At 33.1% G+C, this 14,595-nt stretch overlaps 1 protein-coding gene across 1 annotated transcript; it reads left to right on the top strand.

Annotated features, from left to right (window-relative positions):
- The first annotated feature begins 384 nt into the window (after window positions 1–384).
- On the top strand, window positions 385–4,647 carry LOC103500318 (CBS domain-containing protein CBSX1, chloroplastic-like). The gene is made up of 8 exons (XM_008463588.3): window positions 385–886; window positions 1,739–1,826; window positions 1,902–1,966; window positions 2,568–2,616; window positions 3,441–3,493; window positions 4,080–4,195; window positions 4,280–4,337; window positions 4,427–4,647. The coding sequence occupies exons 1-8, from the start codon at window positions 683–685 to the stop codon at window positions 4,499–4,501; spliced, it is 708 nt and encodes a 235-aa protein (XP_008461810.2). The 5' UTR covers window positions 385–682; the 3' UTR covers window positions 4,502–4,647.
- The last annotated feature ends 9,948 nt before the right edge of the window (window positions 4,648–14,595 follow it).

Genomic DNA, 14,595 nt, shown 5'->3' on the forward strand with positions numbered 1-14,595 from the left:
ACGATCGCATATAAATTGTAGTCATATCTAAACGATCGCAAATTTATTACGTGCGCGTTATTGACGACGTGGTTGACGGGACATTTTTAGTATTTTACATGGTGGACCTCTGTACCTTTTTCGTTTTTGAAATTGTTAAATACTTTGCCCTTTTTTTATATTTTTTAAAAGACCCTTAATATTTTCCAAAAAAAATATTATAATTACGAGAACATATATGAAAACAAAGAAAAATCAAAATAAAAAAGAATGGTGGGTGTTGGATGCATCCAAGAGAGAGTTAGAGATATTTTTGCTCAAAAGACACCAAGTTCTCGAGCAACAACTTGATCGTTGATATTTCCGCCTATAACACGATACGTAGACAATTAGCTAAAATGACAGTCCACAGGTAGCGCCACGTCAACCTAAATCCAATAACTCGTAATTCTCATAACTACGAGCACCGTCCGCTCTACATCTTGGCCATCCCAGATTAAAACACGTGGATCTAAACAGTGACAACCATCGTGATGACGGTTAGTTTAAGTATCTTCAAATAACAGCCGGGTAAGAATTAGCGGGGTTTTTGTCACCGTCACTGTTCGTTATCTTCTACTGCAAAATCCCAGTCTCCTCGTTTGAGTTTCACGAACCTTGGCGAGTGTGAAGGGGTTTTAATTTGTTTCGTCAAGGTTCTCCCATGGAGTCGATTGTTTGTAGTTTGAGTTCTTTATCGTTGGCTCATTTCAGGGCGAAGAGTTTTTCGGTTCAGGAGATGTTATTTGGTCCTTGCCGGAGACTTTCATTGCCGATACTTCATGCATCGGTGGCTCAGAGCTTTCCCGAGCTTCGAAAATCTACTTCTCTTGCTGCTAGTGGTACCTTGATGGCCAATTCCGTCCCGGTGTGTTGTTATGTTTATTGTTGTTGTTATTCTGTTTTTCGTCTTTTTATGTGTTAGTAATGGTGGATTCGAGTTGATTATTTTTTCTGGAATTTGTGATTGAGATGAATATACTTTCTGGATTTGAATGAATGTTATGGTAACTGTTATTTGATGTGATTTGGAGAAACTTTAATTTTGATTGAGTTGGTGTTTTGTTAAAAAAAAATACTTTAAAGAATTTGCATAGTGCTTTTGAGGTATGGAGCTTAGTCCATTTTGATGGTTCATTTTCTCGTTAATTGTTTATGAGTTTTATTTATTTATTATTTTTAAGTTTCTTTTTATTTGATTACAAAAGGTCAGGATTGTACTTGAAAGTAGGGTGTTTCTGTATAGTTCTTGACGTGCATGTCACTCTGTATATGAAGGGGTTGGAAAGTGGAAAGTGGTGTGTTCTTACTGTTCATCCTCCGTAAGGGAAGGAAGCTTGGAAAAGAATCTCTTCAGGATGGTGGATTTCCAAAACATGGTTCAAAAGTGGTAGACTAAGGGGTTGTGAGGATGGGGGGAAAACCCAAATAGCGAAAATAATCAAATAGAAGAAAACTAATTTTCTCTTCTGGATTTTTTTTTTTTATTAATCCATTAATAGAAATTTTTTATAGAGAAGACAATTTTCTTTATTTTCTCTGACAGACAATTTTCTTTATTTTCTTTGACATCTTCTGGTCTTGCTGGAGACGTAAAAAGGATGGGAAGCATGTTGTTATTTTACTGAATAACCGCATTTCTCTAACTTGTCCTAATCTTTGAATTTTTTCCAGGGTGTTAAGAAATTTATTCTTCTCTTTTTAAAATCTTGATATGCAGTCTGGAACTGGTGTATACACAGTTGGTGACTTTATGACTAGGAAAGAGGAGTTGCATGTTGTGAAGCCCACAACCAGTGTTGATGAAGGTAGCTGAAATTTTTGGATATTTTCCTCCAACCTATTGGCAAAATGTGGCTTATTGTGTTTGTTTATTCATACAGCATTAGAAATTCTGGTGGAGAAAAGGATCACAGGATTTCCAGTTATTGATGACAATTGGAAATTGGTATCATTTCATTTCCCATATTTATTAGAGACATTTCTCTACTATAGTTATGTTTTATTTTGTTGGCCTCTTTGAGTATTTCTGGTTATCTAACATCCGTATAATGCCCCCACAAAATGTTCCTCTGAAGTTGTTGAGTTTTGTCCAGGATTTTGCATCAAATTGTTTACTTGAATTGTCAAGTTCACTTTTCACACTAAGACTTGTATTATCATGAGAGAATCCAATTTTTCTGTCTGTTTCCCATCAGAATTAAATTGGAAAAGCATATGTGTTCGCTCAACAATTTATTTTGAATGTCTTATTGAACTTGCGACAGATGACACTCGTGTTGCTTTATTGCTATACAAGTCAATCCTTTGCCATTTTTTTCAGCTCCTGTTCAGGATTAATGCAACCTTTAATGCTTATAATCTGTGTGAATGAAGCTCTTATATGTTCTTTTTTGTGTGTGTATGTATGTATGCGCTCCCTCAGACACCATTATCTGAATTATCAATTGAGTGATTGATTTAAATGGCCTAACGTTGGATAATTTAAATGGCCTAATGTTGGATACTTAATCATCGATGCTCACAATAGAAATTACTTCTTGATGCAGGTTGGTGTAGTTTCTGACTATGACTTGTTAGCACTAGATTCCATCTCAGGTAGATTTTGAAATTTCTTGTTATTCCCAGCAAGTTGTCTGATTCGCACTTCTTGCCACTACAATTGTTTCACTTGTTTGAGAAAGATTGCTCAGTTGTCTTATCTTTGGTGTTTATGTCGTCATTAGCTCCAATTCTTTTTCAGAAGAGAAATTAATATGGCTTTTCTATAACTCCCGCTCTATACTTGTTTGAAAGATTAGGATTTACTTTTTTGCATGTATTGATTTTTTCCCAATTTTTTCTTTATATGAAAGATGCATAGTATTATTTCATCAACTTAACGAGCAAATATTTGTGGTTAGGAAAGATGGTGAAGAATTTGGCTAAGTCTTGATTGTTATTGTGAAATTTGAGAAGCAAGAATAAAGATCAAGATGTCATTTTTGTTTTTGTAATTTGGGTTCCATTTGATTTTAGTTTAGTTCCTGCGCGTTCAATAAATCTAAATTTTAGTCATTTAAAGTTAACTTTTATCAAGAGTGATTAAATAATAATAATTTTCATGGGAGCTAGCGAACTAAATTTATTTATAGTACATGAACTAAATTTGGCATATGTGGAAGTATAGGGATTAAAATGGAACGAATTTTAAAGTACAAGGACCAAAATTACATTTTAACCACAATTAAATTGCCTTCCACAATTAAATTGCCTTGCGCGAAGAAAATACTGATTTCCTTTTCTCCATTAGAAATGGACTAATGGTTGTAAGGTGTGGATATTGCAGATTTTTGGTTTTGTAATCTGAAGAAATTGGTCCGACTGCACTTTTATAAGTTCAAGTATATTAGAGTGATAAAATTTTCAATTGTTCTAATTAGGTGGTGGAAGGACAGATACAAGCATGTTTCCTGAAGTTGACAGCTCGTGGAAAGTATGCAATGACCTCCTTTTTCTGTATTTATTTGTAGTTTTTTTGTTTCATACCTTTTGACATCAGTGTTCCTGATGACCTTCTTTGTGCAATAATTTCATCATGAGCATTAAATGAAATAAAAAACTTAATACTTTATAAAAAGAAATTACATAAAGTAGAAGTTACTGTATTAATCGCTCAAGCCTTTCAATTTTACAAGACCATACGCAGATCAGGTTAGCAAGAAGCATAAATTTAAGTTTACTGGTCTAATATTTCATCTTCATGCATAGTGTTTGTTGTTTATGCCTCAGTGAGCACTGACATAGGCATTGGTTTGTCTCTTCATTTGTGCTTATGTGAGTCTTTTTTCTTGTTCATTAACGTCAGTGTTGAATTTGGCAAGAGGCATATGAATGGTAAACTGTGCACATAACCAAAATAGTTTTGTTTTCTCCTACTTTTCATAATTCGAACTTCTAATTAATGTTGATCTGTAGGTTACTTATTTCAATTGCCCACCTGTTACTTGCTAGTTTGTAGAGGACTTGAAATGGAAAAATTCTGCGCAAATGATGTCTCTAACCCTAAATCATCCTTGTAGACATTTAATGAAGTACAAAGGCTTCTAAGTAAAACAAATGGAAAGGTGGTCGGCGACTTAATGACAACAGCACCTCTTGTTGTTCGAGAAATTACCGATCTCGAGGATGTTGCTAGGTATAAAAACACTTTTCTCCAGTGTTTCCATATCATATCATTTTTGTCCTTGCACCTGAAGCAGTGTTCTATTCACAAATGCAGATTATTGCTTCAGACGAAGTATCGCCGCCTTCCTGTGGTCGACGCAGATGGAAAGCTGGTAAGAGATACGTCCACTCTTGTAATTTAAATTTAATGGTTGTTCTCTTACTCCTGTGGTAGCGTGGAATGATGAAATCTTTAATGAAGGTTGGAATTATCACAAGAGGCAACGTGGTAAGAGCTGCTCTACAAATTAAGCATGCTGAAGAAAACAGAAAATGATTTTCCTATAGGAGGAATCAGAGTCAATCTGAATGTTGTTAGCACAGAGGGTTCTGAAATGCAATCATACAATTTTGGCTTATGATTGTATAAATATTACACCATTACCTAAACATGAAAGACAAAAATGCATTATGATGGTCAAATGTTCAGTCTCTCTTCAACCCCTCCTTTCTTTTCAGTTCTTTTTTTGCTTCTATATTTTGAATCCCAAGCTTGGATGGTCCTTGTGATTTTGCTGTACTATAGTTGGTCGTTTGAGGAAGGCATATAGGTGTTAGGGTTATTCAGTGGAGATTAAATCATAAGTCTATTTCCTAAATTGGAAATACTTTTTGTTTGTGTGAAATATGTGATTTGTGTCCAATAGATTTCTAGCACATTCAGATGGCCCAAGAATAATAATTATGTGTAACGACATTTTAACAAAAAAAAAAAAAAAGTTGTAAATCTAGCAAAGCAAAGTTTATCTTGCATGTGGTCTAAGAATAATATTTGCAATTGCAATGGGGTCATAAACATCGTTTTTATTTTATTTCAGTTTTATACTTTAAATTACAATAAATTTTAAAATTAGCCTGAGTGGTCTATACGGGTCATTTTCCCTTAAATTGTTATGATTTTAAAGTTGTTATTCTTTAACCAATATCAATAAAAACAAGTGGAATAAGATAAGTGGCCAATTATTAACTTTAATTTAGGAAAATAGCAAAATAAATACAAAATTATGGTAAAAGCAAAACATATAAAATGTTAAAAATAGCCACATCCAGTCTAAAACTCCAAACTTTCAATTAGATGGTTTGAATAACCACACAAATTAAAACTCCCCGCAATTACATTATAATCAAAATTGGGAATTTTCGACGCGCAAACTATTAGTCTTGATGTCGTGTTACAAACGTCAGAAAACGGCGAAGCATTATTTTAATAGCATCTTTTCTTGACATTTGACATGTGCAAAAAAACGAGCCAGACTCGATGGTTCTCAATCGATGTCAGAAATAGAAACATAATTTCCAACGTGTTGTATGGGACAAGATAAACTTGAACATTTATTATGTGTCAGAGCCATGTTTTCGATGCTCCATGCATGGCGTCGAGAATAGATATATAGGTTCCGACGGATTGCATAGGATGTCGGGATAAATCCAAACATTAATTATGTGTCAAAGCAAAATCTCCGGCGTTCTATGCATGGCGTCAAGAAAAATGTACCTGCTCCCAACGCCATTAGTGATTCATCAAGACAATATATAATTACTCCCGATGAATAGTTAACGATGTCGGAAGTTTTCTATATATTTTGTTTCAATTATGTAAAAAATATAACTGAAATTTCATTTAGAAAGAAAGGTGAAGAAGAAGGAATTCGAAGAGAAAGAGAGGAGAAGAAGAATGAGGGGAGAAGAGTCTGCCGCTTACCTCCATGTCTTGCCCTTGTCATCGTCTGCCTCTTCACCGTTGTTCTTCTATTTTTGGTAAGTTTCAAACCCTTTAGACTTTAGATCTTTTATTTTAGATTTTAGATTTTAGATTTAAGTTTCAACATAAATGTTTATATTTATGTTTCGACATAAATGTTTAGATTGTAAAGATTGTAGTTTATGTTTTGGATAATGTTTATGTTTATGTTTAGGGTAATGTTTCTGTTTTTGTTTGTAGTTTATGTTTAGAGGAATGTTTCGACATAAATGTTTAGATTGTAGAGATTGTAGTTTATGTTTAGGGTAATTCGATTTGGTATTTTAGTAATTTTTATTTTATGTTAATTCTAATTCAATTTAGAATTTTAATAATTTTTATTAAGTCTAAATTGATTAATAAAAGTTAGAATTATGTTCATTTTTTATTAATTTTACATTATTTAATAAAAAATTAAATCTGATAGCACTGTCGACGCTGACGCATATAGCGACGTCGACAGTAAGGTATTTGCGACGCTAATAACACGCGTCAGTAATTCTGCACTGTCGACGTGTTGACCATGTCGGCGAAGAGTGCGTTGGCAGTAAGTTTTGCCGATGTCGTCCCGTTCTCACATTGGGAGAGGCGATGTCGACCCTTTTCTCACGACGTCCTTGCCAACATCTGTTCCGACGTCAGCTAGCCTCTTCTGATGCATTTCTGGATTATGCCGATGCATATCTGCATCGGCATACCCCCTTCTTCTTGCAGTGTAAGGCAACTAATTAATGACAAGCCAAAAATCAAAATAATCTAATTAACTCTCCGAATATTCTCTCTCTACCTCTTCACTCGTAAAACCCTCGAATTTCTCCATAACCTCTATTTTCAAGCTTGAACCAAGACAAAGAAGTCTCCATCGAAGACAAATAACATAGTTTACAGGAGTTCGTCGTATTAATTGTCCACCTTCGTCCAAATGAAACAACCCTCAATTTGCAAGAGTGTATGTTGAAGAAGTCGTCCATTGAAGTAGTTGTACGTTGTCCGAAAAGCTTCCGTTGAATTGTGGCTGTCACTATTCATTCAACTCAGTCGCGTCCAATCGTTTGTAGCCTAATAAACAACCATCTGTTGGGTGGCGTTCATTTGTTCGTCGAAATTGTGTTTCGTCACTGTAATCGCCTGTCTATCGTCTACGAAACAGCAGTCTACTATCATTTTGTCGTTCACCATTTAGTTGAAGATTGAAGGTAAGGTTTCTGAACTATTAATTATCCTCTCTAAAAATTTTCTTCTCTAAAGCAATACCTCAAATGCCTCAAATTTTTGATAAATTTGATATTAGAGATATATTGCTAGAAAATATGTTTGGTTGTTATAGGTTAGAGAAATAATGTCAAGGGGCAACCAAATAAATAGAAAATTATTAACTTTAGTTTGTAAAACTAAAATAACATCTTACAAATAAATTTTTCTATTTTTTAGGAGTCATCAAAATAACACAAAATATTAGACCTTCAACAAGGATATTTAATTTAATAAATATAAAGAAGGGTTAGAGATATGAAAAAAAAAAGGTAACTGAAGGAAGAACAAGGGTCAATGAAAGATTGAGAGTTACTGAAATTAGTGGTGAAAAAGAACAAGCAACCAAAGACCCAATAGATCTCACAAGTGAAGAAGAGGTATATGTTTTTAGTTTCTACATACAATGATTTTGAAAACGAAAATATTAACAATTTTTGCACAACAAAAAATGAAAGACACAACGGTTGGAGATCATTGGTAACAAGAAAAAAAAAGCGAGATGAATTAGAAAAGAAGTCAATGATCCCCAAAGAAAACAAGGACAAAAACACAAGGTAATACAACTTTATCTTCAAATTCAGTTTAAACAATATGAGCGCGTTTGGGCAAGGAGTGAGTTATAATAGTCTAATGATTTTAATAGTTTGTGTTTGGGGTGTAAACTATTATAGTCTAACTTATTATAGTCTGTGTTTGAGGTGCAGACTATTAGTCTATATTATTATAAATTGTGTCGTTTGTGATGGAGGTTATTATAGTTTGTGTTATGATAAGTTATGTTTGTGGTGAAGATTATTATAGTTTGTGTTATTGTAAGTTGTATTTATGGTGAAGACTATTATAATCTAAGTTTATTACTACCTTTTTTTATTTTCATCACATTTTTCTTCGATTGATTTTTATTAAATCTTATTAACTATCATGTTCATTTAATAAATTTAGTTTTAATTTTGGTTTTTCACTACTCTTTTTTGCCATAAATATATATGGTATATGAAATACACATTTTTCTTCAATTGATTTATTAAATCTTGTTAATTAGGATGTTCATTTCATAAATTTAGCTTCAAACTTGGTTTTTCACTACTCTTTTTTGCCATACATATATATGATACATGAAATACACTTTTTATATATTTTTTTTAATCTCTGTATCCATCTATGATCTAAGGTATCCTTTTATTGACATTATTGAGGTTAATATTGATATTCATGCATTAAATACTTTGAACTATGCAAGAAATTTCGAACACACTGTGACTTGAGAATAATATTATAACACCGAAAAATTTAAGATAATTTTGTTACTTAATTATTTTGAATAATTTATTATTAGATTATTATGCGTGTTACATTAATTGAAATTGTAAGTCAAGAAATTTATTTGATATAATGTGTTGGATTAATTAAATTTATATACATAGATATGTATATTTAATTAAAGATTTTGAAATTTATAGAAGAATGTTATTAATTATGACATGAGAGTCCGATATTCCAAGCGGTTTGAAAATTGGAACTTTCGTGAAAGTTCCTCAAGTAGGAAAAAATGTAACAACCTAAAATTAAAAATTTTAATTTAATTATCTTAATTTTATTTAATTATATTTGAGTTTATTAGGTGTTATTTTGACTTATTTAAATGATAATTGTGTTTAACTAATTGAAATTTGTCATTCACTATGACACATACAATTGTCAAACATAGTATTTTCAAAATACTATTTTCACGAGTACGTACTTCTGCCACATACTATTTCTATAATACCTATCACACATAGAATTGTACTTACAATTTCATAAAATTGTACCGCAACCCGTATTTTAAAATAATGTTTAAAACAAGTTATTTGTTGTATGTTACACAAACTAAGTTTAGGGTTTTACTAAGTGCAAAATAAGCTTTTATTAGGGATTTAAATGTTCATTTGAGATGTTTTCACAATGTATATCGATATTGTACTAATTGACTTAGTACATATTTTTTAGAAAACTTTACATACTTTGTAATGGATCAATAAACTCTTCTTGGAGTCCTAACTGCGTTCACACTGGTCCAACGTCAGATGTTACTAACGTTGAAGCTACTAATGAACGACAATAAGCATCTTCCACAGACACTGTCCAATACACGGTATAGAATTAGGCAGCTTGTGTACTTTCGCATGATACACGAGTCAGATCTTGTGTGTCACCAAAGCACGCGCATGGACAGACAAACATTCACAATTCTATGCCATTTACTTAGGAATGTATCTGGTCTTTCGTCAACCGAGATTGTCGATGTTGAGAAAGTGGTAGTAATGTTCTTGCATGTCCTTGCCCATGACGTGAAGAATTGCGTCATTCAACGGAAATTTGTACGGTCCAGTGAGATAGTATCTTGATATTTTAACCTTGTATTGTTGGTTGTGGTTCGCCTATACAACGAGTTGATAAAGAAACCTATTCCGGTAACAAACAACTGCAATGATCAATGTTGGAAGTGTTTCGAGGTGGGCATGGTACAAGTTGTCTGTATGTAAGGTATCAGTACGTGGCACTAATTGTAGCATGTTTATTTAAGCCTGTAGAATTTCCTTGGCGCGTTAGACTGAACGTACATAAAGGTCACGTCCCTGCAGTAGATGACCCTACGTTCAGAATGCGTAAGGGAGAAATTGCCACAAACGTACTGGGCGTGTGCGACACGAAAGAGGATTTCGTTTACATCCTCGCCGGTTAGGAAGGATCCACCACAGACTCGTGGATTCTAAGGGATGCCCTTGCACGACAAAACGGACTCCAAGTGCCAAAGGGTATTTTTTATTTATAATCAAACAACGCCAATTTCTACTTACATATTGAAAGCGCATAAAGGATTAGTTTTATTAACAGAATATTATTATCTGTGCGAAGTGAGTTATCCAAACGCTGAGGGATTTCTCGTCCCTTACAGAGGCCAACGATACCACTTGTAAGAGTGACGTGGTGCTGGAAATGCCCTAACAAATGCAAAGGAGTACTTCAATATGAAGCACTCTTCGGCAAGAAATGTGATTGAGCGCGCCTTCGGTGTTCTTAAGGGTCGTTGGAAAATACTTCGTGGGAAGTCGTACTATCCCCTACAAGTCCAATGTCGCACCATCCTAACATGTTGCTTGCTCCACAATTTGATAAATAGAGAAATGACATATTACGACAACTTTGATGACGTGGATGAGGGGGACTCCGCGTACACCACGACACCGCTGCAGAATACATTCACTACATTGAGATGACAAACGAGTGGTCTCATTGGCGAGACGAATTAGGTGAATCAATGTTCACAAAATGGCAGTTGTGTAACGCTTAGCTAAAACGATTTTAGATTAGAAGCCATTGGTTGTATGCGAATTTAAATGACCTCTACTATGTATTGTTTAATATCAAATGTATGTGTGCATATTCTACATAACCTATATGTCAAATATTTGGCCCAGTTATTTGTCTCGTAAATGTGCAATTGTGCAATTACTAACCTATTCCATGTATTTTTTGTAATTTGTCATTCTCAGTATGTCAACCTCAACCCGTGCCCCGAGGCATGTATGGACTAAGGAGGAGGAGGGCACTATTGTGGAGTGTTTAATGGAGTTGGTGTCCATGGGGGGATGGAAATCCGATAATGGTATGTTCCGGCTAAGTTACTTGGCCCAACTGGTACGCATGATGGTCGTTACCTGGATGTCGAGTCCCCGTAACTATTGTAATAGATTGCAGAATAAAGACACTTAAGCGGACATTCCAGGGCATCGCGAAAATGCGGGGGCCAGAGTGCAGCGGTTTCGGCTAGAACGATGACGAAAAATGCATAATTGCAGAGAAGGAATTATTTGATAATTGGGTTAGGGTAAGAAAAATAATATAAACGTTACACTACGTCACAATTTTAAAATCAATACTTTTAAGTGATTCTTTTTTTTATGCAGTCGCATCCTGCAGCGAAGGGACTAATTAACAAACCGTTTTCCTATTACGATGAACCTGTATATATGTTCAGCCGCGATAAAGAGACAGGTTGGTTTGCTGAGACATTCACCGAGGTGTAATCTAATGAGCCTAGCGGGTATGAGAGGTTTGACATGCCCGATGGGAACGAGGAGTTCCCATCAGTGTACAGTCAGAGGATTGACGTCCCAGAAGGATGTACGCGCATCACGACCTTCTCGCGCATCTGAGGGTAGGGCCAGATCGAGCGGATAGAAAAGGAAGAGGAAAAGTCAGCGAGAGGGCGAGATTGAAGTCATACATATGGCACTGAGGACGATTGCGGAGTGGCCTGCACGCGCCCTTGTCAATGACAGCCATGTGCGCTAAGAATTCTTTCGCATATTGCGTGAGATGCCGGAATTAACCAGTTTGAATAAGGCATTGTTACAAAGGCACCTCGTATGGACGACATGCGGGATTTCATACAGATGCCTGATGATGAGAGGGAGAGCTTTTGCAGAGTCCTCCTACGCGACATCTCTAAATAGATTATGTCATTCCCCCGCTGCCTTGCTTGTATTTTGGTACTTCACTTGTACTATGTTGTTGATTTATTTCTTTTCCTATTGTAGAACACTTTTTTTTATATGTACAATATTGTTTATGGATATGCTTTCTTTTTCTCCCTTTTACATCATTGGCAATTTGGTTGAACAAGTTTATTTCAAATTATGGCAACTGGTAACAATTTGTGCAATATTTACTTCAAGTCCTACGTAACAAGTAATTTAATCAATAAATATAAATATGGACGCATGCGTTAAAGCACGTAATTAAAATTGTTAAAAAAAAATGTAGTGAAGGGATAAAAAACCCTTTACAGCGGAAGAAATACAGAGACCCAATTTTAATTGGAACCTTAAAATATACCAATGCATTAGCAAAATTACAAAACTAATTTCCATGGCTAAACATGCTTTGAAAAAAAAAATATAGAGAAGAAGAACTTACTGAGTTCACGACTCTGAATCTACCAAACACCAACTTGGGGCAACATCACTTGGAAAACCTTCTTATTCTCTGATTGAGATGGTTTGTGGGAATCAAATTGGATTAAGGGAATTTCTTTATTGAGAAAATTTTTTCAGAGAGAATGGGAGAGTCTCATTGTTCGCAGAACTCCAAAAATTTCCTCTTCATCGGACCGAAAAAGTGGAAAGTTGAGAGAATAAATGGGAATATGGGAAAACCACCAACGTTCCTTATTAATTTAATAAATAAATACTAAATTAATATATATTAAAATAAATAATTAATTAAATTAAATATTTAATTAATTTAATTTAATAAATAAATAAATAAATCAAATTTAATTAATATTTCATTTAAATCATATTTAAATGAATATCTCACACATAACCTATAGTTTTAATTTAATTAATTTAATTTAATTAAATCAAAATAAACTAAACTATTAATTAATTCTCCAATTAATTAATTTCTAAATTAAATATCTTATATTTAATTTAATCTAAAATTTGAATCATATTCAAATATAAATTTCTTAATTAATTCTCCAATTAATTAATTTCTAAATTAAATATCTTATATTTAATTTAATCTAAAATTTGAATCATATTCAAATATAAATTTCTCTCATAACCTATAGTTTTAATATGTATCACATACTAAAATTTAACCTATAGTTTTAATATGAATCTAATTCACATTAAACTAATATATGAACTCATTCAAATATTTTATTCGCTCGTAATTTAATTTTGAATCATATCCAAAATTAAATTTATATAATAAAGTCTAATTAAAATATAAACTTTATATTATAATGTATCAATATACATTATATTAATTCCCAAAGTAAATTTGAACATTTCAAATTACAACCAATATAAATAAATCTCATTACTCTTTATGAGCTAGGAAGGGGACCTAATGGACCTACAGATCAAAAGTTACAACGATATGAGATTAATTAGTTAAACTAATTAACCACATTAATCAATATTCGTTCCCAGCTCCCCACTCGGTTTTGTCCCCACAATGATAAGCATATTGAGTCGGCAATCTGACCACTCTCACCGTACAAATCAAAGGACAATCCCTCGCAAACAGGAGTTCATAATACACTCAGGATTAAGATTAAGTTACCTAGGTCATCCTAATGAAATAGAAACCCAACTAGTTAACGGAGTTACATCTAGTGATTACTATTTCATGGTCCGGTCTTATGCAAACTCATTATATAGGATACCCTCACTCACATTTCGCATACATGAACGCATTTGATTGATGTGTTTGTATCAAATACAGAGTGAGTCGTATCCATAGTGTTAACAGGATAAGATACCCAACCTTAACCCTATACTATAGACCCTTTAAGCTAATCTTGAACATTGATCCCCATATGTCTCTACATACTGTTCAAGACTCATCAAACAACTTAGGATATTAGTTTATTGGATTTAGGTTATTAAGACAAAACTAATAATATAATCAATAACACTTATTGAAATTACAATAATAAAACACTTTATTAATGACGGTCAATTGATTATATTTACTATCTACGAGTTTTAGGACATAAAATCCAACATGTAGGAGGTTATCGCTAATTACAAATAGGCAATAATTATATTTGTATTTCTAAAAAATGACTTAGAATAAAATATGTACAGTTTGTTAACAAATTATTTCGAAATTGGACAACTGTGTTTACTAATTTAATAATATTACATATAGAAATAAAATTTTGCAATAAGAGGGGTTCGACGCTTTCGTAAAAGAATATACAATAATAATTTCTTTCCTACATCTACAATGTGAATTTTTAAAAAATTATTACATAAAAAAAGTATATTCATAACCAAAATCATAACCCTTCCCCTAAACATATCTTATCATAAATTCCCCATAAACCTACCCACATAACCTTTCCCCCAAACACATCTTATCATAAAATCCCCATAACCCTTCCTCCAAGCACATCATATTCATAACACTATCATAACCCTTCTCACATAACACCTATTATCATAAAACTACATTTCTAAGCTCTTCCCCCAAACAAGAATTATGATAAAACTAGGTTTATCATAATACTAACTCTTCTATAACCCAACCCTTCCCCCAACCCTAATATTTATCACTTATATAATTTAAAATTTGATTATATTTTATAATTGTTTTGATTTATTATATTATATTTGAAAATGTCTATATTATTATAATTTTCAAATACTAAAAAAATAAAATATATTTAAAACTAAAGGTAAAAATGTCGAAATAACCTTGAGTTTAGTTGTTGCTAAAAGAAAACGGTAAAATTTAGAGGTATCTTAAAAAAAATTACTAAAATTGGACCCTTTAAAAGGATGAGCGGAAATGGATGCAAAGAATAGACTAAA

This window comes from Cucumis melo, chromosome 12, assembly GCF_025177605.1.
Source record: "Cucumis melo cultivar AY chromosome 12, USDA_Cmelo_AY_1.0, whole genome shotgun sequence".
NCBI classification, from domain to species: domain Eukaryota; kingdom Viridiplantae; phylum Streptophyta; class Magnoliopsida; order Cucurbitales; family Cucurbitaceae; genus Cucumis; species Cucumis melo.